Below are 26,283 nucleotides of genomic sequence, written 5' to 3'. Positions count from 1 at the left end.
ACGTCCACCTTCGCCACTTCTATGCAACTCAGTACGGAACATCTAGCTGAAGCAGTGAGGCAGGAAAAAGAAATATAAGGCACTCAAACTGGAAAAGAAGAAGTAAAACTCTCTCGTCACACACAACGTGATCTTGTATGTAGAAAACCCTGAAGAATTCTTACAGAGAAAATGTCAGAGCTGATAAATTCAGCAAAACTGCTAGAATTTGTCATTTAATTTGTTTACAAATTCAACACAAAAAACATGTTGAAAATGTGCTGTGTATATATATGCAGTGTATATTTCTATACATTAGTGAAAAACATTACAAAAAAGAAATTAAGAAGACTATTTTGTTAGCATGAAAAATAAATACTTAGGAATAAATTTAACCAAGAAAGTACAAGACTCATACACTAAACACTGCTGAAATTTTTAAAAACTTAACTGAATAGAAAGACATCCCTTGTTCATAGAAGACTTAATATTATTAAAATGGCAATTCCGTTCAAAACGATATTCAACGCAATGCCTATTAAAATACTGTTTTCTAACAGAAGTAGGAAGTCCCATCCCCAATTTCACACCAAATGGAAAGCACACCAAACAGGTCACTACAATCATGAAGAAGAAGGAGAAATTTGGAGGGTTCACACTGCCTCATTTCAAAGTTTACTGCACAGCTATTATAATCACAATGTGTGCTGTGAACCAGATGTAAGGACAGAATTGAAGGCCCCCCAATACCCTCACATCTATGGTCAACTGATTTGCAAAAACGGTGCCAAGGCCATTCAATGATAAAAGGACAGTCTTTTCAACAAATACTGTTGGAAAACTCAATCCTCACGTGTGAAAGAATGAAATTAAACCCTTACATTATACCATGTACAAAGCTTAAAAGGAATCAAAGACCTAAATTGAAGAGCTAAAACTAGAAACTTCTTAGAAACATAGGGGCCAATCTTCATGACTCTGGATTTAGCAATGGTTTCTTAAATTGACACTAAAAACAAACATGACACCCAATGTACAGGAAACTACTGATAATTGTGGTTTTATTAAAATTAAAAGCTTTGGGGCATCACAGAATCCTATCCAGAGAGTGAAAAGACCACCCATAAGATTGGGATAAAATATTTGTAAATGATGTATCTGAGAAGAGTTTAAAGCCCAGAATATATAAAGAACTTCTCCAATTTAACAGCAAAAGTTTAAAAATAGGCAAGGGACTTGAACAGACATGTCTTCAAAGAAGATATACAAATGACCAAAAGGCATATGAAAAAAGGCTCTAGGTCATTTGTCATTAGAAAAACTCAACTCAGAATCACCAATTAGGATGGCCATAATTAAAAAATAAAAAGATTTTAAAAAGGAACATAAATGTTGTTGAGGCTGTGGGGAAACCGGTAGCCTCCTGCATTGCAGGTGGGACTATAAACAGTGCAGCCGCTGTGGAAACGCTTGGCAGTTACCTGCGATTTCACTCCTAGTTCTGAAAACAGGGCCTCTAACGGATTTGTACAGCAATGTGCGCAGCATCGTTCCCAACCGCTACAAGGCAGAAATAACCCAAATGGCCACTGTAACATACATGATAAACAAAATGTAGTGCATACACATGAGGGAATGTTGAATAAATATTAAAAGAAGTAAAGTTCGGAGACTTCCGGTCACGACGGAGGTGAAGGCAGACATGCTTCCCCTCCTTACACAGTCATAAGAAGGACCACAGCTAACTTCACAACAAAAGCCACCCAGAAGTGCCAGAAAATCAAACTGTATGAAAGGCTGACAACCAAGGATTTAAAGAAGGGGCGGGCACCGGGAGCCGGGCGGAGGGGACGTGGTGTGGTGGCAGCGAGGCGGCAGTGACCGACAGAATGAGTGGTCCCACATCCACGTGTGGTGGATAAAAAAATTAGGGGCACATCTTGTGAGCGAGCGATCCCAGCCCCAGGCCAGAGCACGCAGCCCAGAGTCCTAGCGCCAGGAAGATAAAGCCCCATAGCTTCTGGCCATAAAAACCAGCGGGGGCTGAGGCAGTGGAAGAAACGGCCCATCTCTCAGGAGAGTCTGTTTAAAGAGCCCAAGGATCCTAGAATATACGCAAACCCACCCACTGTGGGACCCACCACCGTGGCAACAGCTAGAGAGGTGCCAGTCACATACAGGAAATGGGTGAAATGACTGAAAACTGGGCGAGGACCAGGCAAACCTCCAGCAGCCAGACAGCGGCACTGCCCACGTTCTGACCCGTCCCTCACGTACAGAACCACAAAGCTGAAAAGCAGGTTGCCCTGCCCTGGTGGATACCTAAGGCTCCGCCCCATACAACTTAACAGGTGTACCAAGACAGGGAGTCAAAGCCGCTCTATCTAATACACAGAAACAAACACAGGGAGGCTGCCAATTTGAGGAGACAAAGAAATATGGCCCAAATGAAAGAACAGAACAAAACCCCAGAAAAAAAACCAAATGAAACAGAGGTACCAACCTATCAGGTGCAGAGACCTGGACACTGGTAATAAGGATGCTCGGAGAACTCACTGAGTACAGCAAATGCATGAGGGAAGAAATAAAGGCTACACTAAGTGAAATAAAGAAAAATCTACAGGAAACCAACAGTGAAGGGAGAGAAGCCGAGGTTCAAATCAATGATTTGGAACATAAGGAAGAAATAAACAGTCGACCAGAACAGAATGAAGAAACAAGAATTGAAAAAACCTAGGAGAGGATTAGAAACCTCTGGGACAACTTTAAATGTACCAACATCTGAATCATAGGAGTGCCAGAAGGATAAGAGGAAGTGTAAGTAATTGAAAACTTATTTGAAAAAATAATGAAAGAAAACTTCCCCAATCTGGCAAAGGAAATAGGCATACAAGTCCAGGAAGCACAGAGAGTCCCAAACAAGCTAGACCCAAAGAGGACCACACCAAGACACATCATAATTAAAATGCCAAAGGTTCAAGATAAAGAGAGAATCTTAAAAGCAGCAAGAGAAAAGCAGAGAGCTACCTATAAAGGGGTGCCTATAAGACTTTCAGCTGATTTCTCAAAAGAAACTTTGCAGGCAAGAAGCATTCAAAGTGATGAAAAGCAAGGACCTACAACCACGATTACTCTAGCCAGCAAAGCTATCATTTAGAATGGAAGGGCAGATAAAGTGCTTCCCAGACAAGGCAAAGCTAAAGGAGCTCATCATCACCAAGCCATTATTACATGAAATGTTAAAGGAACACATTAAAGAAAAAGAAGATCAAAACTATAAACATGAAAATGACAAACTCACAACTAGCAACAATTGAATCTAAAAAAACAAACTAAGCAAACAACCAGAATGGGAACAGAATCGTAGGTATGGGGATCACCTGGAGGGTTATCAGCTGGGAGGGGGAGGGGGAGAAATGGGGAAATGGTGCAGGGACTAAGAAGCATCATTGGTAGGTACAAAACAGACAGGGGAAAGTTAATAATAATATAGAAAAGAGTGAAGCCTAAGAACTTATGTACACGACCCACGGACATGAACTAAGGGGGGGTGGGATTGCTGGAGGAAGAGGGGTACTGGGTGGAGGGGGGCAAAGCGGAAAAATTGGGACTACTGTAATCAAATAATCAATAAAATATGCTTTAAAAAAAGAAAGTTCGGACATGTGATACAACGTGAATGAACCCTGGAAAGACATACAAAGTGACAGAAGCCAGTCACAAAAAGACAAATTTGGGATGGGCCCACGTAGGAGATACCTAGAGCCATCAAATTCAGAGGCGGAAAGCAGATCAGAAGTGGCCGGGTGCTGGGGGAGGGGAGGGGGGCATTTTTGCTCAATGGGGACAGAGTTTCTGTCTGGAAATAGTGGTGAAGGTTGCGTAACAGTCCCTGAATTGTACACTTAAAAATAATTAAAATGACAAAGTCTATGTTGTATATATTCTGCCACAATAAAAATGTATACACACGCACACACACACACACACACACACATGTATATAAAAGACACACAAACTAAAAGACTCACTCTCCACCTACCCAGCCCTACGCCCATGCAATAAGCATGAGCAGCCACTTGAGGTCTTTCTAACGCTTTTCACAGGGCGAGCCATTTCTGCAGCCCCTCATTGCTGAAATAAAAGCAAGTCACGGGCGGGTGGGGCTGTCTTTCCTGCTTCCCTGCGCACACTGCGCGGAGCTCCCTGTGTCCCCGTGACCTTCAGAGAGCAAAGCTAACACATCGGTGTCAGGATAGCGCCCTCATTGAGAACAGAGCCACCCCGCCATACCTGGTTCATTTATTCTGCCAAACGTGTGCCTCGTGTTGTGCTTTCTGGCCTTGAAACACGTTTCACAGAAATCGAAGTCATCACAGTTTCTGCACTTGAAGCGAGACCCGTTGATGGGAAACATCTGGCAGCCGTCGCACCTATTTGCACAACAGCTGTGAGCTGACAAGAAAGATGAGGCGGCCCTCACTAAACTTCATGCCGAAGAAAACCACTCCTCCTAAACGAGCCCGGGGGTACGACTCACGTGACCCCAGGATGGACACTGGGCACCAGCTCCATCTCAGACAGCAGCCCGGTCCAGTGGGACTGCTGCGGAAAGTCCACGATGACATCCTTCCCATTGGCGCTGAAAGCTGGGACGGAACACAAGTGCCTGAAACAGCTTGGTCACCAGTAAAAACCCAAACATGAAACTAAAACTGCGCCGTGCCAGGTGACCCATGTATCACAGGGAGTCCCCCTCTCTTAGAGAGACATCCTGAGATACTGACCAGGACCTCAGGGATTAGCTTCCAACTGAGGGGGCAGGGCTCACGGGGCGAGGGGGAGGGGGAGGGCAGCGGGGTACTCTGGCCACGGAGGCTCATTATACCCCACTCCCTACTGTTGGATGTTTGAAATTCTCCACAATGAGGTTGGTTTGTTTTATTGACACTGTGTCAATTCCCCATTCAGTACCTCCGGGAATGAAAATCACAGTCATAACATTAAAACATCTCTTGCCCTTGGATGAGAGCTCTAAGGCAAGTTCTTATTTTTTTAATTTATCTTTGGTTAGATTTGTAAAGCTTTTACTAATCTCTGAAGAAAAACGTTAGCTCAGTGGATTGAGCACCAGCCTGTGAACCAAAGGGTCGCTGGTTCGATTCCCAGTCAGGGCACATGCCTGGGTTGCAGCCAGGTCCCCAGTTGGGGGCGCGTAAGAGGCAACCACACATTGATGTTTCTCTCCCTCTCTTTCTCCCTCCCTTCCCCTCTCTCTAAAAATAAATACATAAAATCTTTAAAAAAAGAAAACTGTTAAGCCAAAGGGAAAAGTTAAATAAGCCATTTGGTCGTATGTAAGGCAAGAAACACCCCCCCGGCTAAGGCAGCACCCCCCGGGGCCCTCTCTAACCCCAGCTGTCTGACAGTAGGGCTAGTTTCTGCAAGGATCAAACAAAACAAAAACAAGGCCGGACCGCTTCATGACACTGCATGAGTTTTAAGATAAAATTAAAGCCCGCGCATGTTTAATTTCTTGTCATACAACTATTAAAATGGACACACCATACCTTTTACCGTACACCACTGGTTTGATCTAAAATCACAACATCACCTTAAATATAAAATAAGGCCCTGGCTGGTGTGGCTCAGTGGATTGAGTGTTGGCCTGCGAATCAAAGGGTCGCCGGTTCGATTCCCAGTCAGGGCACGTGCCTGGGTTGTGGGCCAGGTCCCCAGATGGGGGCGCGTGAGAGGCAACTGCCTGATGCATCTCTCCCTCTCGAACTCCCTCCCTTTCCCTCTCTCTAAAAGGAAGAAATAAAAAGAAAAAATAATAAAGTGAGGAGAATTTTGTGTTTCTAGTTCCTAACTCCCATCATTTGCAGGTTTCCATTCTTAAATTGAGTCCTAAATTTTTAAAAAGCTTTAAGAAGAGAAAAGCAGTCCCAGTTAGAGGGAGCCGGCCAAGTGCTCACACGCGAGCCATCGGGCAAAGTGCTCGGCAGAGCCAGTGTGCGAGGCCGTCAGGCAAGGGCGCCTGTGACTGAGGGACGGAGAAAGGCCACACGGCCCTCAGTCTGACCAAGTTCAAGTCAATCCAAAGCACAAACGACCAGACGCCTGTCCCAGCTGATATGAACCACTGCCTCCTTGCCAATCATAACTTCTTCCTGGCTCCATTCTTTCTGCCTTCGAAAAAATATTTATTAAGAGACCCACTCTTAGAATTACCCTGCTTCCCTGAACCTTCCCCAAAACACCCAGCACGAACTCCATTAGGCCTTTGTGACAGTTTCCAGGGCTCGCATCCTCCCGAGATGCAATGGGTTAATGCACCTGACCTTCACCTACAGGGGTGCTCCCATTTGGGGGGGCACTGATACGCAAAACAACACTATTTATTTATAAGGCTTTCTTCACACTTGCTTTTCTTGCCCCTTGAATTCAAAAAAAAAAGAAAAAGAAAATGAAGGGGATGAGGTGGGCGGGGCAGGAGAGCAATGGGGGGAAAATGGGACAAGTGCAATAGAAAAGGAAGGAAGGAAGGAAGGAAGGAGGGAGGGAGGGAGGGAGGGAGGAGGGAGGGAGGGAGGGAGGGAGGGAAGGAAGGAAACACGAGTTCACATTAGTTGAGAAAAGCGGCCACTGGGAACCCTGTCGCCCGGATAACGTTACCTTTCACAACCCCGACACTCTGATGCGTCACGGACCCCCACTTGTACTTCGGGGTGGTCACGGAGGCTTTGACGCGCACCTTGTCCCCGATCTTGATGTGAGAAGGGAAGCTGGGCGGCGGGTAGCCTGAGGAGGCCGACAGGAAAGGACCTGCCATCAGCCCCCCTCGGGGACGGGGCGGACGCCGGCCAAAGGGCGCACGGGGGGCGGGCTCACCGATCAGCTCCACGTGGATGTAGCGGACCCAGTAGGTGCCCCCCTTGTGCTGCCAGTCGCACTGCACGTTGAGGTCGTGCAGCCCGTCCCTGTCCAGCTTGATCACCTTGCCCACGTCGCCTTCGCTCACCTCTTCGTACGTCCGACAGCACCTCACCATCATCCCCACCTCAAAGCAGAATCACACGGGAAACGCCGCCCGGCGTGTAACGCGAGTGCAGCGAAGCCCCGCACAGCCGCGCGTCAGTCCTCCCAAGGAGGGGCTTCGCGCGGGGCCCAGAGCACACCACAAACCCCTCGCTCTAAGGGGCGCCAGAGTCCTGTGGGAGCCACCGCTCACTGTCTAGGGCAGGGGCCGCACCCGATGAGCGGACTGGCTGCTGCCATAAAGCAAGGGGGCGGCCCCAGACGCGTGTGCTCACTGCCAACAGCTACCTGATCAAGAGGAATAGTGCTGAAATACAGCAGACCCAGAAAAGCCAATAAAGTCACTGAAACATTAAAAAACAAGGTTCTGGGTCGCCCTTATAAGTACCAGGGCACCGATTCTCCATTCAGAAAATTGATAAAGCGAAACAAAACAAGGCTGAACAAAACAAAAACAGGCATTTATTCTGCCTTTCCTATATAAACTGTATTATAAAAAGTAGACGGCCCTGGCTGGTGTGGCTCAGTGGATTGAGCACCAGCCTGCAAACCAAAGGGCACCAGTTCAATTCCCAGTCAGGGCACAGGCCTGGGTTGTGGGCCAGGTCCCCAGTTGGGGGCGTGTGAGAGGCAACCACACACTGACACTTCTCTCTCTCTCTCTCTCTCTCTCTCTCTCTCTCTCTCTCTCTCCCTCCCTTCCCTTCTCTCTAAAACTAGATAAAGTCTTAAAAAAAAAAAAGTAACTAGAGCTGATCTCAAAGTTTTCTTCAAAGAACTGAGAACTCCAGCTAACGAATCAGGAAGGCATGACCGAGTTAGGGACCGCTATTCTGCACCACGCCGTAACCAGTCCAGGCCGTGGCGCTAATGGCTACTGAAGCACCAAGATGAACAACAGAGAGAGACGCTCTGAACGGACAGAGCAGGCCGACCAGACTTAGCCCAGTGACACTGAGGCTGGTCCGCATGACGCCTTCGTGCCTAAGATGCCGCCCAAGTTGGGACCCTGCCGCCGTCACTCCGAACTCCGAGGGAGGAGGCGGGCCCGCGCAGCTTCAGCCACAGAGGAATGGCATAAAAAGGGGGGAGGGGCAGGGAGCTGTTTTAGGTCATGAGCCACTTCAGAGCCACGTCGCCCAAATGTGAGGTGTGTGAGTTTGATTGTATCTGAATTTTTTAAAATTCCCATAAAAAGGTATTTTTGAGAACACTGGGAATATCTGAGGCAGCACTGGCTATGAGATGATATTAAGGAGTTACTGTTTACTTTGCTGGGTGACATTAGGTAACAGTAACGCTGTGGTGCTAAAGATAAAATCCTTCATCTATTGGGGATACATACTAACATCCTGACTGGTGAAATAAGACGATTTCTGGGATTTTCTCTGGAGTGGACTAACAGAAGAAGTAACACAAGGAAGGATTTAAGGTGAATAAGGGGCTACATGAGAAACATAACTAATTACATGGTAACGAGAATGATATAAAAGCAAGCAAACATAGATTTAAAAAGCGTCCAATACGGGGATCGTGGGGAAGCACACGTCTCCGTGCCACGTTGCTGGGGCCCAGCCGCCTCTCCCTGTCTGGCTCTGTCCCCCCCACCCCGCCCTGGGCCCCTCTGTCCCCCGCCCCCGCCACAGGGGCCTCCCTGTCCGCCTGCCGACGACCCGAGACGCCAACGCTGGCTCACTGAGACGCTGAGCGAGGCTCCAGCCTCAGACCCCTCACCTGGATGTTCTCCCTCACGTACACGGCGTAGTCATCGTTGCTCAGGAAATCCGCTCGTTTTTTGTACGTCTGGCTCTCTGTTACGACAGCACCGGTAGACTGTGAAAGATGAAGCGCTTTTTTAAAAAATGGTGGATCAGAGAAACCTACTTAAAAAGAAAGAAGTGTGTGAAATCTATAATATTAAGATATAAGGTATGAAACAGTCACCATATTTTCCCTATAAAATTCTTTTTTCTTTGTATTTTTCTTTTTGAGCAGGAAAGGTTTATTGATTGAGAAGCCCTACCTTGAGAAGATAAAAGAACTAATTCTAAATCCACTTGAAGAGCTTAAATTCTTCATTTAAATAAGATTAACGGCAATAGCATAATAAGCAGAATGAACTTCAGAAGCTAAAAGTGCAGAAAATTCCTGAGACATTTCCCAATTAATCCCACGAAACAATTTTCTCAGATCAGAAGCCAAGGCAACACGTAAAGCGTGATTTCTTAATAAAGGATCTTCTAACGGCTCCCCGACATCATCAGATGTGGGGACAAGGGTCTGCTTTAAAGCTAAAAGTCGTAACTGAGGCACAGAACACCCAGCAGGGCCGCAGGGAGCCCCCCGGAGCAGCCCAGGGGCGCGCGGCGGGCAGCACTGACCATAGCGTAGGACATGTCGTCGAAGTCCTCCATCACCTCCTCATCTGAACAGTCCTCAGACCCCGTGTCTGCATCCGAGAGGTCCGTGACCTGCGCGTCAGCGTGGTCCAGCAGCCACCCCACCAGGGCCTCCACGCCTACGAGCAAGCACACACAGGACACCCACAGTGGCCCCACAGCACCCACGGGCCTCGGGCGTCAGCGTCGCGTGCTCAACCTGTGATCGAGCGGCGGGCATGGCGGGGCACCACGGGGAGGACGCACACCTGGCAGGCTGGCCGCGTTCCCAGAGGCGCCCGTGAGCGACTTCAGCGCGAACTCGATGTTCCTCCTGGGGAAGCCCATCTCCATGAGCTGGGCCACGGTGGGCGCAGCGGGAGCGGGGGACTGCTTGCGCTTCTTGGCTCGGACGGGGCGCAGGTGCGGCGCGGGCACCGGCGTGGTGGCCTCGCTGGAGCTGCCGTCCTCAAACACCGGGCTGGACGGGTGCGTGCACTCCACAGCCAGACACTGACACACGGCCAGAGCGGCGGCCTGCGCAGAGGACAGCGGGGCTGGGAGGCTGGCAGACGCCAGGCGACCTCAGCCAGACTAAGAGAGTGGAGGTTACCGCTTTTGCCGTGAAGTGTGGGAAGCCCGGACCTGCATGGGCATTTTTAAATGAACGGTAAAACACAACAAAGACAACTTTCATAGTTTAACGCAGAGGAAAGGCAGGATGGCTAACGCCCACTTTGGCACACAGAACCTGGTCAGTCAGCCAGATCTCAATGTCCTTTAAGGAAAGTGTCACAGCAGCCTAGAGCTCTGGGTGCAACGCAAGCTGACGGAGGAAAGGCAGAGGGAGGGGCCCAGGGCAGGGAGAGAGGAGCCCCTTCCCCCAGGACAAAGCCGCGCCCCCCACCTCCTGCTCTCTCCCTCCGGACCACAAGCCAGAGACAAAAGGGGACTCATGCGCCACCGATCCAGCTCTCAGCTACTCAAAGGGCAAGACCAGGCTGAGGGCGAGGCAGGTACAAAACGCTGAGGGAGTTGAGAACTCTGGGAAACAAACTGCAGCGGCTTGGGGAACGCGCCCCGCTGGGGCTGGGTAGGGACTCCGCTCCCTTCCCCTTCCTCGGGCCGCAGCGCCCTCCCCGCCCCGCAGCGCGGCCTCAGCTCCAGATGCCCTCACAGCGCTGCTTCACCAAACTGAGCGTGTGAGGGAAGAGCTGGGAAGAAGCCAGGGGCGGCCAGGCACCAAACTGCCTGCGAGAAGAAAGCGTCCTGTGCTCCCCCGAGGCCCGCAGAACCCGGAGCCAATACAAAGAACACCCTCATCCAGGGACCCAGAGGGGCAGAACCAGGAGCGGCCGTAACCAGGAGAGACTGCCAACAGCAGGCCCGCGGGCAGCTCAGACGTCAGGGGTAGCGACAAGAACTGACCAGAACTCTCACAAACATGTTTTAGAACGCACAGTAAAGGACAGAGGCACCTACAACAGAACAATAAAATAAGAAGACGACGACAGTCATAAAGGGTGAAGAGAGGGGAACAAACTGTCAGAACAGCTGTGAACTATAAAATAAGAACCACATGGGCTGTGAGAGCTGAAACTATAAAATGCTTTCTTGGGTGGCTTACAGCAAACCAGACCCAAAAAAGCAGAACACTCTGACCTTGAAAACAGGTTAATACCATTGACCAAGCCGATCAACCGAGAAAAAGGCCTAACACAGGAACTCACTGATCCCCAACAGCTGTGCAGGGACAGTGTGAGACGGGAACGCAGGAGAGCAAGACAGGAAAACGTGTCCTCGTCGGAGGGTTCTGAACTGGGTGGGGGTGAGGGTGGAGATCGCAGGTCACCAAGCATCACCCCAGGAGGACGGGGAAAACGCACACACACACAGGCACACCTTAGTGAAAGCCACAGAAAGCCAGTATGTGGCCACGCGGCCCAGGGGAACAGACCCTTCATGCAGAACAAGAGACTGCTGGCTGATGGCCCGCCGGCATCAGTGGGGACACAACCATGGACGTGTGCTCTGCGGTACAGCAGTCCTTCCTGCTCCTCGGAGGACAACCCCCCATTTCCTGGTCTCCTGTCCACCTCTTTTCTCACCATGGCAGACCTCCCAGCACCCTCCTTGGTGCCCAGTGTCCTCCTTTTACCCCTGTAAGTGACTGGGAGCATGGCCACCCTGAGGCCACTTTTTTCACTGTGAGGTTTTCAGACCTAACAAGTGGTTGGTGTGCAGGCCGGGTCACTGAACCCCCTTGCGCCCACCGTTTCCTGCCTTTGCCACCTGAGCCCCACCATTCACTGGGGACAGCTGCCAGCCTTCCCATTGGTGGCCGGAGGCAGCTGCACCTTCACTCTGGACCGGGCTCCCCGCAGGGTCCTGGTCTCTGAGGATTTCTGTCAGGTACTTTCTGCCTACCAAAGTGAGCAACCAAGCTTTTGTCTTTGGTATTTTATCCAGAATTATTTATTATGCAGCAAGAAGGATTTTAAAAAATATCTAGTCCTCCATATCTCAGGCCATGACAGTTGCCGTCCTTAGACCCGGTCACATGTCATCTCTTCTGTGGACACGTGAGTACATCCCTGGCCCCCGAGCGGCTGGGAATGCAGGGGCACGGGGGTGGGGTGGGGTCTGAGGGCCTGGAACCCGGCACTAACAGAGCATGTCCAGGAAAGGCTTTGGATTGAGTGGAACAAACGAGCCAGTGCAACACTCATAGGTCAAGTGAGCTCCTTCCATAGCACCATGTCCTGGAAAAGATCCCTCCGTGAATACTGGAGCATTTAACACAAGCTGAATCTAGCACATTTTTTTCAAGTAATTAACATAAATTCACAATGAGGCTAAACTTCAACCGCTCCATCCTCTAACGAGAATGATGATCTATGACACAGCTAAGCTCAACAGAGTCATAAGAACCACTGTTCACTTAAAATTCAGAGCGTGTCAGTGAGTCCCCTCGAGCTCTGCCCGCCAGGGGCTCTGCCACTCCTGGCGACCAGAACACAGGGGCAGAGCCAGTCCTGGGGCGCACGAGGCACAGACACCAGAAAGAAAAGAAAAAAGAAAGAAAAAGAACCTATGGGGGAGAAAATACACATGTAGGGGGAAAGCTGGTCACAAAACACCATGCACGGGACTGAGGCTGAAGCTGCCGGGAGTGCTGGCGGTACCTCGAGCTCCTGCTTGTCAAATATGGCCTTGACCGGGGACGGCTGGGTGGCCGAGGCCAGCAGCTGCTGCAGGAGGATCATTGGGGGCTGCGGCCCTTCCGGAGACATGTCCCCCAGGTCAGGGGACGCGGCTGCGCCGTCGTCTGGATTGGAAAACAAAACGTGCACAACGTTAAAGATAATGCACTGAGCACGTCAAACGGAAGGGTTTCTGCCCCACCGTGTGCTGGACAACCAGAGCCGTCAGGGCTCGGGGATCCACGACCAGCCTCTAAGAATGTCCCACTCCTTGCCCCTTGGGTTCAGTCCTTCACTAGTGCAGCTGTCGCCTTAGGGCCGAGGCAAGCCAGGCCCAGCTCCCTACCCTTGCCCGTCCTGCCGCTTCTCTTCCTCGGTGCAGTCGCTGCTCAGCGCCCCCGTCTAGGGACACTCCGTGTGTACGCTTCTAGCTCTGGCTGTCCCTGCCAGGCCTTGCTCACACCATGGTCAGGTGACGTCTGTCTGTCTGTCACACACTGAGGAGCTTCATGAGGTGGTCAGCGCCTCCTGTCTGCCCCAGCCCCGACCCCCGCTGCCTCGAGCCCACTTAGTTCCTCGCAGCACTGCAGTTGACTATTTTGGTTTGGTGACAACTTCAGCTAATCCTCCAATCTCCAGGGGTTGGAAATCTTTCTCTTGAAGGACCAGAGAGTAAACAGCTCAGGGTTACCAGTCGCGTGGTCTGCCACTGAAAAGGGACAGCAGCCAGAGACAGCACATACATGTTCCCACGAAACCTGATCAAACCAGGTGGCTGGGGCACTTTGTCAGGCCCTGCCCTGGACCGCTCCGTCCGGGGCCTACGCTGCCCCTGCGTGGGATGGTGACCCGATCCAGTGCCACCACCTGTGCGGCAGTCCCACCAGTGACTTGTGGTCCATGGGTACCCAGTCAGGTGAGTGGACAGGACACACAGATGTGTGTGCACGTCTCCTCAGATGTCCGTCAGACGGCGGCACTGACATCCGGTCCCGGCAGTGAGGAGTCAAAGCCGCGCTCTCTGTGCTGGAGCCGGAGCAGGGTCTCGTTCGGGAGCGGGCTCCCACTCCTGAGGTCGGGCGCGGCCTAAGAGCCTGCGTTGCCAGCACGTTCCCCTGCGCTGTCATCAGCGCTGCTGGCGCCCGGGCCGCACTCTAAGCATCGGCAGCGGCCCTGCTGCCCGCCTCCCCGCCTGGTCCCACAGCCTTGTCTTCTAAGACAGTGACCACGGCGACCGCGGCTCGGCGATGGCGGGATGCGGGGCCCGCCTTCCGCGTACACTCAGGGGCTGCGGCCGCCCTCGGTGGGGCGCCGGCCGCCCCCACAGAGGTACCTGGCTGCGCGGCCGCGGCCTCCTGCACGGCGGGCTGGGACAGGATCTGCCGGAGCTGGTCCTGGTGGGGTAGCAGGGCGCGACCCGCCTTCAGGATGTACAGCCTCAGCTGCTGGCCCCGCAGCAGGTCCAGGTCCACTTGTCCTGCGGGAACGCGGGGCTCAGCGGGAACGCGCACCCTGCCTGGGCTCTGCTCCCCGTGGCAGCAGCACCGCCCCTGTGAGAACGAGCCGCCCGAGCCGCCGGCTGCCAGCAGCGGAGCACTAGCCTTCCTGGAGTTGGGGCTGCTGCTTCAGGAGAGGCTCCCCCTTTCCCGGTTCCCCCGCGCCCAAAGTCCCCACACAGCTACCCCGATGGGTCGGGCTGAGGATTAAATAAATGGGTTAACACAGAGCTCTGTGAGCTATGATCAGCATAGTCAATGTTTCCCGAACGGCTAAAATTTTAACCAGATCTCTATGTTACAAACAAAAGATTTCCACCTTTTTGGCCAAGGTGCCACCTAGACCGTGTGTCAGACACTCACTGCCGCTGGTCCCTCCCTCATCAGGACCACAGCCCTCCCTAGACTCAGACCCAACCAGCGGAGAGCAGCGGCGCCCACAGGCTACTGGGGAGCACGCGGAGGAAGCAGCCGCAGGGGCGCAGGCGGGGCAAGGAGCTGACTGAGCACAGCCCTCCCAGTGCTGTCCCCAAGCAGGACAGGCTGGAGGCCCCGGAAGGCTGAGTGGGGACATGGGAGGCAGGGGACGGAAGCAGCACAGGTGCCTCTCGGGCATCGAGCCTGACTACCTGGCAGATGGGTTGGTTCACTGTGACCAGTTTAGGGAGGCAGCGAGCTGAATGCTGGACGGGCGGGGGTTTGCTTGCGTGCGCCCTCCAGCCAAAGCTGAGAACTGGGGATTCAGGGGGAGAGGCAGTGGCCATGGTAAGCGCTGCAGCAGTGACCACAGCCACGGGAGGACGTGGGACAGAACTTGAGACGAGAGGGCAGAGGGCGCAGAGTTAAGATGACTCCATAAGGGTTGCCGGCAGGAAAAGAACCGTCAGGGAGAACGCGTGAAGAACACGCAGGCCCAATGTAAGGAGAATGAAGAGAGCAGGAGCCAGGCACGGGAGGAAGAGTTTGCACGCAGGGGGTCCCAACCCACCATCCACAGGTATGAAGCAAGGCGGGTCCTAGAGCAAAGCCCCCCGAGGGCAACCGGACAGAGGACGGTGATGGAGGGTCCACGGGGAGCAAAACGGAACAGACACATCCCCAAAACGCTTGCTCAAGAGTACGCACGGGCCCCAGGGAGCAGGGGCGACACTCCCAGCACTCAGTCGCCCTTTGTATCCAGCACACACTCCCGTCAGCACGCCCAGGGCACCGCGCCCACGGTCGCCCAACAAGCGTCGGCCCGTCTAAGCTCAAAGCAGCCGCCCACTAACCTAAAAATCCCTGTTTGGGTGACTTCTTTATCTTCTGCTTTTCCAGTCTGCTCCCAGCGAGGTTCACCAGCTGAGCCCAGACCGAGAGCATGGGCTCCGTGAAGGGCAGGTTGGTGATGCTGAACGCCACGGCGGGAAGCTGGGGAGAGAGCAAGAAACGGTTACCATGTGGCCCGCGAAATGGCCAAGGAAGATGTTCTGGAAGTTATCACAACCACGAGCTGAATTCTGAAAGACCTCACAGGCCAGAGTCTTCTGACACCTAAACATAATGGTTTTAAAAGAGGACACTAAGGGAAAGATGGTGATATGTATAATAAATACAACCTAAGTTAATTCTTTTCACCAACTTGTCAATAATAATTATATTAGGGTGGTAACTATTATGTACTTAGACATTTTCTATACATTTCAAGTTTACTACAATGTATATATGTATTTCTAAGATGATCAAAAACTTTTATAGAAACAGTCAGAATGCAACTTAGGTCACATAACATCAGAATAATATAAGTCTGGCTCCTTCCTGCGCAGCCCTAATTCAGGTTTAATGACAGCAGCTGCTACATAAGCCATAACACTCAACACAATTAAAAGCACTTTCAACATGAAACAAGACATTATTGTAAAGGAACCATTTTTAGGCTTTTAAAAAAGTTGACTTATTCAACAAAAAACAAACTTCACCAATTCACATTTTGAAATGCCTTACAGGCTCACAAGCACCTGCTAAGTTGCCGCTGCCCTCTCCCGTCTTTTGAGGCTGGAATGAGGCATGAACTACTCCCCTTCATAACCCTGCAAGCCGGGCCCGACCCATCCCAGGCACACAGAGCCAACAGGGAGAAAGGCGGACGGCTTTCCTGAGGTCAGGAGGCCTCTAGAAGGCAAATGTGAACTACGAGGAACCCTAGCACTGATCTGAGAACCTGGTTCTAGTATAAAACCCCTTTGCCTCACTTCCCAGCGACCAAGCACAGTTCACATACCGGTTTCAGCTGATTTAACGGGCAGACACGACACGCCCGCATGTCTGAGAACTGCACGGTGATTCTGCCCTTCGGGGTGATGCGCGTCACGGTGCCTTCCCCAAACTCCTCGTGCATGACCTGGCCCCCCAGCCGCAGGCGGCCGTCGATGCCCCCGATGACAGCCAGGACAGCCATGAGGCCCCCCACCTCGGGGCTCTCAGAGTCCAGGGGGCAGTCCTCCTGCAGGGCCTGGTGCAGACAGACAGCAAGTGTGAAGCCGGGAGCCAGGGAGCTGCCCTGTCCTACCCTCCACAGCTGAGCCAAGTTCATTTTTATATTCATGTCTTCAATAATTATTTCCAGAAACAGATATTTTAAAATCTCTGAACAAAATACGCAGCTTTTAAAAAGATAATCTGGCCCTGGCTGGTGTGGCTCAGCGGATTGAGCTCTGGCCTGCGAACCAAAGGGTCACCAGTTCGATTCCTAGTCATGGCACACGCCTGGGTTGCAGACCAGGTCCCCAGTGGGGGCGCACGAGAGGCAACCACACATTGATGCTTCTCTCTTTCTCCCTCCCTTCCCCTCTCTAAAAATAAATAAAATCTTTTTAAAAAAAAAGAAGAAGAAGATCTGTACGTGCAAGTAACACTCCGTAGAGGTCAATGAGCAGATGTGAACGCGAGGCACCCACCCCGTCGGCCGCCTTGGCGCCGCAGCTGCGGGTGACAGACTGGAGCTGGGAGTTGATGTACTTGTTGATGAGGCCGTTCCACTGGCCCAGCGAGTGCAGCGTGCGCAGCAGGGCCACCGCCTCCTCCGCCAGGGTGCTGCTGTGCGTGGCGGTCAGCGAGGCCTGCGGCCGGGCCCTCCGCCTCCGCAGGGTGGACTCTGAAAGCAACACACAGGACCGGCGCTAGGCGGCGCCCGCTCCCCGAGCCGGCCCGGACGCGGGAAGGCAGCGCGGCCCACCTCGGAGAAACGGGACGTCTGAGGAGCAGGTGGTGAGCAAGCTGCCCAGGAACCCAAAGAGCTTTTCCACAAGGCACTTCATGTCCTTGGCCCGTTCGGTCTTGTCCCACGACGGCAGCACCGCTTGCAGTAAATGTAGAGCTAAGATCTGCACAGGGCGATGCAAAACGGCCGGCATTAGAGCAAGCCAGTATTGGGCACGGGAAGAGATAAGAACTTTATTTTCCCTTTATTTTCCGTTCCTGTAATGGAAGTAACCATGTGAAAATTCTGATATTCATTATTTACAATTCATTACACCGAAGCCAACTCATGATACGGATGACCGGGAGTTTAAAAAAAAAAAGCTACTTCACAGATGCAGGTACTTATTTGAGTAAAAATAGTTACTCCTAGTCGGACGCTTCACAAGACCGTCACGCTGCAGCTCCTGTGAAGCCGCTGAGCCCTCCCTCCTCCCAGAGAAGCCGGCCAAGGGCCTCGGCCCTTTGCGCCCACGAACTGACTCCGGAGAGCGCCCTTCTCACTGCCAGATGGGGTGCTGCCCTTTCTGAATCACTTAACGCACCCAAGCACATCTGCGACTTCGTAAAAACCTGCTTTAGACTGGTGCGCCTTCCGTTCTGCGCCCGTCCCTGTACCCGGGCGCCGACTAGCGAGGACCCCGTGGTATCTCGAGGCCGCGCCGCCCCGCCCCGCCCCAGCCCCGCCCCGCCCCCGCCCCGCCCCACGCCCTCCAGCCCCGCCCCCACGCCGGGTAGCAGCTCACCTGGCGCTGCAGCGAGGCGGCTGTGAAGGGCGCGTGTCCCTCGACGACCCGCATGAGCAGCGCGATCCACGGCGGGGAGCTGAGCGCGGTGCACATGTGCGGCGTGAGCGCGATGCTGCGCACGAAGCCCAGCGAGCACCAGCCGCGGTGCTGCTCCCGGCTCACCAGCCTGCTCGGGGAAGCTGCGGGCGACACGGCTGCTGGCACCGGCCCAGCCTCGACGCCCGACCCACCCGCCACTGCTGTCGGTAATGAGCTGCGCGGCAAATACGTCGCAAGTTCCCGCGTTCGCAGTGGGACAGAAAAGCGGGGAAGCCTCCCGGGTTACTTCCAGGACCATCTTACAACATTTTTAAGACCTTCCAAGGACAGGTCGTAACCCACAGCGGCTGGGATTGTATCTACTGTTTCCAGGTCAGAGGAAATGATTCAGAATTCAGCAGCACAGTTTGTGGGAATGCACCTGTTACTTTTTTTAAATACTTCGTGTTTTAAATATCCCCATAATGTTGTGTCTATTTAATCTGCACCACGGATGGCCAACCCAAATATAGGAAGTCTGTGTGGACAGGAGAAGAGCAAGGTTTTCAGGACTTTGATCCAGCTGAACTCTGGTGAGACCCCTCTTCTGGGCCTCGGCCTCCCCTCCCGTGGGCGCACCGTCGGCCTGCTCAGACCCGCCCTCAGACCCCCGCTCCGCAGGCTCACAGGGACGCAGGCTGGCTCCTGCGCTGTCACGCTCACCCACATGCATGTACATGCTCTCACACGCACACCAACCTTCACGTGCCCACATTCACACCCCACCGCAACCGCTAACACTCATACACACTCAAACATACCCAGCAACACACACATTCTCCTTTCACACTCACACCCACATTCCTCTAGAGTCTCACTCACACGCAGGCTCATGCTCACTGCAAACTCACATATTCACAAGCACTCACACGTATGTACTCACACACGCACAATCGCTCCCCTACTTCCTGACTCATCCTCCCCACTCAAACACCACAGCAGGCCGCACTGTATCCCCCCAAATTCACGTTCCTCCAGACCCTCAGCATGTGACCTTATATGTAAATAAATCCTTACAGATGTAATTAAGCTGCTGGATGAGGGTGAACTCTAAGTGCAATGATGGTCCTTCAAAGAGACAGAAAAGGACACACAAAGACATAGGCGAGGAGCCCGAGGACCTCAGAACAGGACCTGACTTGGCAAGAGTCACAGGAACTGCGGCCCATTAAGTTAAGATGAGCTCACACGGAGCGGACCGGCCCTCATCCAAGGTGACTGGTGTCCTTACACAAAGGGCAGCCTGGAGACAGACACTCCCACAGGGAGAAGGCCCTGCGAAGATGAGGGCAGAGAGGTACACGGAGGGACGTCAGAGAGGGTCCGCATGGCTCCGCAGCCGGGACAGAGGCCGTGCTGACACCTGAATGCTGGCCTTCCAGCCCCCAGGACGGGAGACAGTGCGTTTGTGTGGCGCCAGCCCCCTGCTGTGCGGCGCTCTAATGTGGCAGTCCGAGCAGACTACTACAGCTACCAAGTTCATGAGGATTTGTAGGTGCTGCCCTAAGACGCTAGTGTGCACACTCACACACACACACACACACACACACACACATCATGCAACAAAACCGCAGCCCCGGCCTGACTCTGGGCCCACGAACACTCGCTGCGTACCTGTCTTGTCCGTCGTTCCGCTCTCCACCAGCGTGCGCAGCAGCCCGCACAGAGTCCTGGTGGCTTCGCTCTGCATGACGTCAGCGTGGACCCCCGCAGAAAGGCACAGAGTTTGCAGCAAGTTCACAGTGCTGGTCAGCAGCATGGCAGTGGGGTGCATGTTCCTTTCCATTTGCTCAGCTTCTGGGAGAAAAACAATCAAACTCTACTTCCAAGTACAACTGGAAGACATCCCTGAAGGTAATTTAAGGGTCTTACTATAACATTCTTCTTTTTTTACTGTGGAAAGGGAAGCAGCTCTTTACGAGAAAAGCTGCGATTCGGGGTGTGCTGAATGCCCACCTCAACCACCTCTGTGCCCACCATCCTCACAGAAAACAAGCTTCTTGAATTAAATTTTTAAAAACAATCTCAGCATACAGCTCAGAAGCACGAAAACGAGTTCCAGGATCCATTCCCTTAGGAAGACAACTTAAATGACAAAAGCCGGTTGCTGACCAGTTAACAAGACCCCGGACGAAGATGACGTGCGTGCTTCCAGGCCTGACTTTCAGACCAGAAGGCACATGGCAGCCAGGCCACCTTGCTGCCACTTAGCCAATCCCATTCAGGCTCCCCCTTCCCTGAAAGAAGACCACAGCAGAGAACTGGAGGTGGGGGGCACCCGGCCTGGACATCGTGCTGTGTCAGGTGCAATGAGAGCAAACTCTGTGCTGCCCACCTGGGAAGGGCCACATAGCTTCCCCGTGTCGTCTGCACCTGGGGGACCTGGGTGCCCAGCCTTCCCCGGCCCCATACCACCTGCTCTCTGCGGAGCTCAGCCTCTGGGGGTCCTCCCCTAACTCGGAAAAGTCCCTTCCAAAACCTGGCCACGCTGCCAAGACGGCCGGCACCTGAGCCCCACAAATCAGGGCTGGCCTCCTGGACCACCTCACCAAGGCCAGTCATGGGACGCTCCCCTCACATGTCCCAGCGTCTTCTGGGCACATCTAGAAAATGTCAGGGAGCCCTGCTCTGAAAGCCTTGAATTTCCTCAGCTAGGACCGAATTTCTGGGTCACTGCAAGTTCTCACCTCTGCAGTTCTCGAGGCAATTAGTGCTAACGAGCAGCCTTCTGGGAGAAGGACCTGGGAGGAGAGGTGAGAGGAAGAGGGGGCTCCCAGCATAGCCAGGCCCTGCGTCCCCGCAGGCCCTGCCTGCCCCCAACACTGTCTCAGCAGGAACAGGAGAGGCGTGTCCAGTGCGGCCACCAGCGCCCAGAGCCAGCTGTGCCCCTGCATCACAGTCACCTGGGACGGATTCCACCTGGGCTTCAGGGGCAAGTCCCCGGGTACAAAGCACCGTGTGAGGGTGAGTAGTGCCAGTGTCCCCGCCCCCAGAGGAAACGGCTGCTGAGCCAGCGTGTGGGCGCGGCCTGCCAGGCTGGGCTGCAATGGACGCCGCAGCCCCCAGGCACCCACCTGAGTCGTCCTCCGTGTCCGAGTCCTCTGCCGAGGGCTGCGTGGAGGTCGGCAGCTCCGCCAGCTTGAGGTCGTACTTGCCCTCCTTCCCCATCCGGTAGGAGTTGGTGCTGCCCGCGTCCCACTGGACCCGGATCCACCCGTCCTCTCCCAGTTCCCCGATCACGCGGCCGAGGCCAGGGGGAGGTCCGTCCTGCGGAAGCCGGAACAAAGATCAGCTCCGTGGGCGTGCGCCGCCCCGTCCCACACACGTGCCTGGAAGAGCGGCTGCGTTGCTGTGCACAGACCCTGTGTCTGCAGACGGCACCAAAGCTGCCGGCAGCACGCAGCGTCCACATGGCGACCACCGTGGACGGAACACCACCAAACAGGTGCCGTAGGCTCCTGTCCCAAGGAGGCACATAGAGACGTGTTGTCTCAGCACCCTCGCTGGGCCGCTGCAGGGACCAGGCTGTGCAGCCGGTCCTGGCCCCCCATTCCCTGGCCCCCTCAGTCCCTCATGGGCTTCACAGACGAGAACCTGGAACAAGTGCCTCTGTCCCCTCTCACTGCTTGGCTTCCCATCCAGCTCTCGTTCCTGAGTGAAAGTGTTTCTAGGAGGTGCTGCCCAGCCTCCCCAGGACACCTGGATTTCTGACGTGGCTGACAGGCCCCACTTTCACGTGGGGCTGGGAAAGCCGAGCTTTGACCTGGATGCTCCCTAGGTGAGCATTGTCCTTGGCTGTGACAATGGTTATGATGCAGCCACCGCCCCCATGGCTTCTACCTGGGGACACCTCACCGACACTGGGAGCTACAGGGAGATGATGAAAGGTGACCACCGCCAGGCCAGGGCACTGAGCAGGTGCAGAGGCAGCCACGGTCGTCCCTGCTAAGAGCACTCAGGAGGCGAGGACTCAGACGAGGTTCATGCTCTCTCGCTCACTCTCGCCCTTCCTCCGGCTGCACCTCAACTTGAGCCCGTGCCAGAGAACTCTCCGCCAACAGCCGCTACTCCTCGCAAACCCGGCCTGCACGGGGGGCCCCAGCCCAGGACACGTGCCTCTCTGCTTGTTTTGATTCTCTGCCCCTGTCATCAGGAGCAGACCACTGTGTCATCTGTCAACTGCACCCGTCCTGAGTTAAGGGAGGCACTGGCTCCGCGTTCCACCCGCTGAGACAGAGCAAGTCGGGCTGCGCCACAGCTGATGACTGGGCAGCTGCTGCGTCTAAATCAAACCTGGGTACCTGATCGCCCCACTTCCAGTCCACGCCCCTCATGACCCGGGTTCCAATCTTCATCATGGCGGCCAGCTCTGGCCCCGAGACTGGGAGCTGCGCTGGGGCCGTTTCCTTCCTTGTCTCTTCCAGGACGGTGGCAGCAGCGCCCCGGGCGCACGCGCTCATGTCTTCTTCAACGTGGTCACAGCTAGGGCCTGTTGGAGTGTCAAAACCAGTGGCCAATGAGCACTTACAATTTCCTCCTCTCCAGTTTTTAAATTAAAAAGTACTTATGCAAATCATAAGTTTAAAGACTCTATAGCATAAAGTCTCTTCTTATCAATACAATAAATACCATGAAAACTTTACTGATGAGAATTAAGACTGTTACAAAGGTAAGGGGAGGACAATCTATATAAACATGTATCAGACTGTATAAAAGATGTAAAGGCAGAGTAACTAAGTTAGAAAAACACTCATCGTGTTTTTATTAAAATAGACTAACAAAAGATAACCACCTAAATGTCTAACAACGAGAAATTAAACTTTCATTATGGTACCTCGCAGAAAAGCGCGCACAGAACGGCCCCGAGACAGCCGGCCTCAGAAAGTCCCGTGTGCTTGGTGGGCCCTCAGCCAGCCGCTGGGACCCTGGATTTCGGGAGGGCACCCGCACTCCCTAAGTGACAGGAGGCCTCACTCTGCTCAACTGTGGGCACCAACAACGTGGTCTCGGCCAAAACCTGCCTCCCTCTGGGGCCTGGAGCTTGGGTCCGTCCAGGCAGAGGTCCCAGGTGACCAGCCCAGTGCGCACCCTGGGCGCCGGGTCCCCACGGAGAATTCTCCTAGCCTGTCGCTGAACCTGGGGGTGTCCTGGGGGCTCTGACAGAGGAATGGCAGTGGTGGAACACTCCAGAACAACCCTGTTTGTTAAGAGGAAGAATAAAGGGACGGGACGTGGCGGTGTACTGGTCCCTGGTAGCTGTGGAATCGTTCTCACTATAAACCACGAGCTGGGCTGTCAGTGACAAGTGACATGTCTCAGGATTTGAAAACGGGTAAGTCCCACCCCAGGCACTGCTTGCTGGCTGCCCTGGCTGCCTGTGGCCTCTTAGCTAAAATGAGGGGGACACCCAGGCCTGGTAACTCCTTTAATCTTTGCCCCCTCCTCTAGGTGGGAGAGAAAAGTGCCCAAAGGTCATTCCCAAAGGTGGGCTTGCATAGGTCAGAAATGTAGGGAGTTTTTGTTCCTCCTCCTCGGAGAGGGAGAAAACAGGTCCCAGAGCTGGAGAAAAGCTTGAGATCCATGGGAAGTGGGGGTGGGGAGCACAGGCAGGACCTGGTCTTTCCTCCAGGCCAGCAGTCAGGCTGGAGGGGCAGGGTCTGCATTCCTGCCCTGTGTGCCCTGGGCTGCTGTCATGTTAACCCTGGAAGTGCCGTATTTACTGCAAGGGCTTGGGCTACCTTCGGAGTTAGAAAAAAGAAGATCTGGCTCACTATTCTGTGGCTATGGTATCTGGATGAATACATGTAAAGTGAATAGAATATGTGAAAGGGAAGCCACCTGATCAGGGGAAGCAGCAGATACAGGTATGTACTGTGGGACTCTGCCCCCTGGCTGTTAGCAGCCAGCAAGCAGGCTGGAATTTAAACTCTAGAACACTGGGGAAAAGGGAGACAACCGTAAAAAGAGAGGCAATTTCTACGTGGAAATACAGTTCTGATCCTTTTAATAGTTTATTTATTTGTTTATTTATTTTTAGAGAGAGGGGAAAGGAGAAAGAGAGGGAGAGAAACATCACTGTGTGGTTGCCTCTCACTCGTGCCCCCAACTGGGGACCTGACGTGCAACCTAGTCATGTGCCCTGACGGGGAATCGAACCAGCGACACTTGGCTCACAGGCCGACGCTCAATCCACTGAGCCACAGCAGCCAGGTTGATCCTTTTAAAAGGAGCTGTAGTTGCTATGAGGTCCAAGGCACCAGCTGTGTGCTCACAGAGGCTGCCCATTCCCAGCCTGCCGCACTCCTGAGTGCATCACGTGGGCCTAGGACCAGCAAGGCCCAAGGGCTGAGGGAAGCCTGGGATTTCACGTGGACTTGGAACACTGGCCCAGAAGCATCTCAGGATTCAGGCAAAGAGTATGGTTAGCCGATCAGGTGTCACACGCGCACATTACAGAACGCTCTTCTCCAAAGAGCAGCACATGTCCTCCCAAGGACGCCTGGGTTGTTCTCCAGGACAGACACGGGTGAGGCCCCAAAACACGTCTCAAACTGAACTAGACTAAAACCATACAAATTACCTGCTCTGACCATAACGAAAAAAAAAGTAGAAATTTATAACAGAAGGAAAACTGGAAAATTCACAAGTATGTAGAAATTAAACAACACACACTTAACCTAGCAAAGGGAGGAAAAAATCATGAGAAATAAAATTATATTTTGAGATAAATGAAAACAAGAACACAGCACATCAAAACTTGTGGGACGCAGCAAAAGCAGTGCTCAGGGGGGAATTTATATCTAAGAAAACATACATTAAAAATGAAGAAAGATCTCTCCCTGGCTGGTGTGGCTCAGTGGACCAAGCACCGGTCTGCGAACCAAAAGGTCGCTGGTTCGAATCCCAGTCAGGGCACATGCCTGGGTTACAGGCCAGGCCCCCAGTTGTAGGGATACAAGAGGCAACTGACAGAATGTTTCTCACTCACATCTATGTTTCTCTCCCTCTCGTTCTCCTTCCCTTTTCCCCTCTCTCTAAAAATAAATAAAATATATGTTTTAAATGAAGATCTCAATAACTTAACTCTACATCTAGATGAACTAGAAAAGTAAGAAGAAGGTAAGGAAGTTAGCAGAAAGAAGGAAACAGTAAAAATTAAAGCAAATATAAATAGATAATAGGAAAAATACAATCAGCAAAATCAAAAGTTGGGGTTTTTTGAAAAATGTCAACAAAACTGACCATCTCTTAGGTGCATTAAGAAAAAAGAGAGGATGCAAGTAACTAAAACCAGCAGTGAAAGTGGCAACAATACTGATTCTGCAAAAATAAGAAGGACTATAAAGAGAGCACTGTGAACAACCGCATGCCGACATAATAATTAGCAAACCCAGATAACATGGATAAACTCCTAAAAACACAAGTTACGTGAACTGACTCAAGAAGAAACAGAAATCGTGCAGAGTCCTACCGGACAAGTAAAGAGGCTACATCAGTAAACCCAAAAACCTCCCAGCACAGAAAAACCAAGGACCAGATGGCCCAACTGCTCAGTTCTATTGAACATTGAAAGAATTAATGCCAATTCTCTAAGTCTTCCAAAAATAGAACGCTTCCCAACTGTGTCCTGGCAACACTTACCAACTCACTCTATGAGACCAGCATTAAATTACCGCGATAACAATAAAACTGTAAAATGCTGCTCAGAGACATGGAAGAAGACCTACATAAACACAAAGGTCTCCCAAGTTCATAGAATGAAAGGCTTAATATTGTTAAGAGGGCAGCACTCCCCAGCACAATCTACAGATTCAGTAGAATCACTAAAAAACACCAATGCCTTTTTTGCAGACATGGAAAAGCCAGCCTTCCGCCCGCCTGGCCAATTCTAACTTATTTCCGAGTCCTGGCTGAGCAACGGCCAGGCAGCACCATGGTACAGTGGGCCTGTAAATAGCCCAGCCCCTGCCGCATGGTGACTGACCCTACAGATAACCTGTTTCTACAACCAGAGTCTATAATGAGAACCAATTATGGAAAAAAAAAGAAAAAAGAAAAGCCAGCCCTGAAACTTATATGGAAATGCAGGGGACCCAAATACCCAAAATAATCTTGAAGTAAA

At 52.6% G+C, this 26,283-nt stretch overlaps 1 protein-coding gene across 1 annotated transcript in view; it reads right to left on the bottom strand.

The window, feature by feature from the left end:
- Nucleotides 1-26,283, bottom strand: part of HERC2 (HECT and RLD domain containing E3 ubiquitin protein ligase 2) — a 176,397-nt gene that overhangs the window by 68,730 nt on the left and 81,384 nt on the right. Inside the window, exons 36-52 of the mRNA XM_090263730.1 lie at nt 22,463-22,650; nt 21,236-21,428; nt 19,776-19,958; nt 18,081-18,262; nt 17,312-17,459; nt 17,034-17,230; nt 16,358-16,588; nt 15,369-15,507; nt 13,935-14,078; nt 12,584-12,726; nt 9,668-9,935; nt 9,402-9,538; nt 8,755-8,853; nt 6,874-7,042; nt 6,658-6,783; nt 4,520-4,628; nt 4,273-4,412 (exon numbers count right to left, since the gene is read on the bottom strand). Of these exons, the coding sequence (XP_090119856.1) occupies nt 4,273-4,412; nt 4,520-4,628; nt 6,658-6,783; nt 6,874-7,042; nt 8,755-8,853; nt 9,402-9,538; nt 9,668-9,935; nt 12,584-12,726; nt 13,935-14,078; nt 15,369-15,507; nt 16,358-16,588; nt 17,034-17,230; nt 17,312-17,459; nt 18,081-18,262; nt 19,776-19,958; nt 21,236-21,428; nt 22,463-22,650 (2,796 nt within the window). The remainder of the gene's footprint in view (nt 1-4,272; nt 4,413-4,519; nt 4,629-6,657; nt 6,784-6,873; nt 7,043-8,754; nt 8,854-9,401; nt 9,539-9,667; nt 9,936-12,583; nt 12,727-13,934; nt 14,079-15,368; nt 15,508-16,357; nt 16,589-17,033; nt 17,231-17,311; nt 17,460-18,080; nt 18,263-19,775; nt 19,959-21,235; nt 21,429-22,462; nt 22,651-26,283) is intronic.

The sequence above is a fragment of the Furipterus horrens genome, unplaced genomic scaffold (assembly GCF_987537825.1).
Source record: "Furipterus horrens unplaced genomic scaffold, mFurHor1.1.pri manual_scaffold_16, whole genome shotgun sequence".
NCBI lineage: Eukaryota > Metazoa > Chordata > Mammalia > Chiroptera > Furipteridae > Furipterus > Furipterus horrens.
Note: the sequence above shows the minus strand (reverse complement) of the source record. Positions and strands in the feature narration are given on the sequence as shown.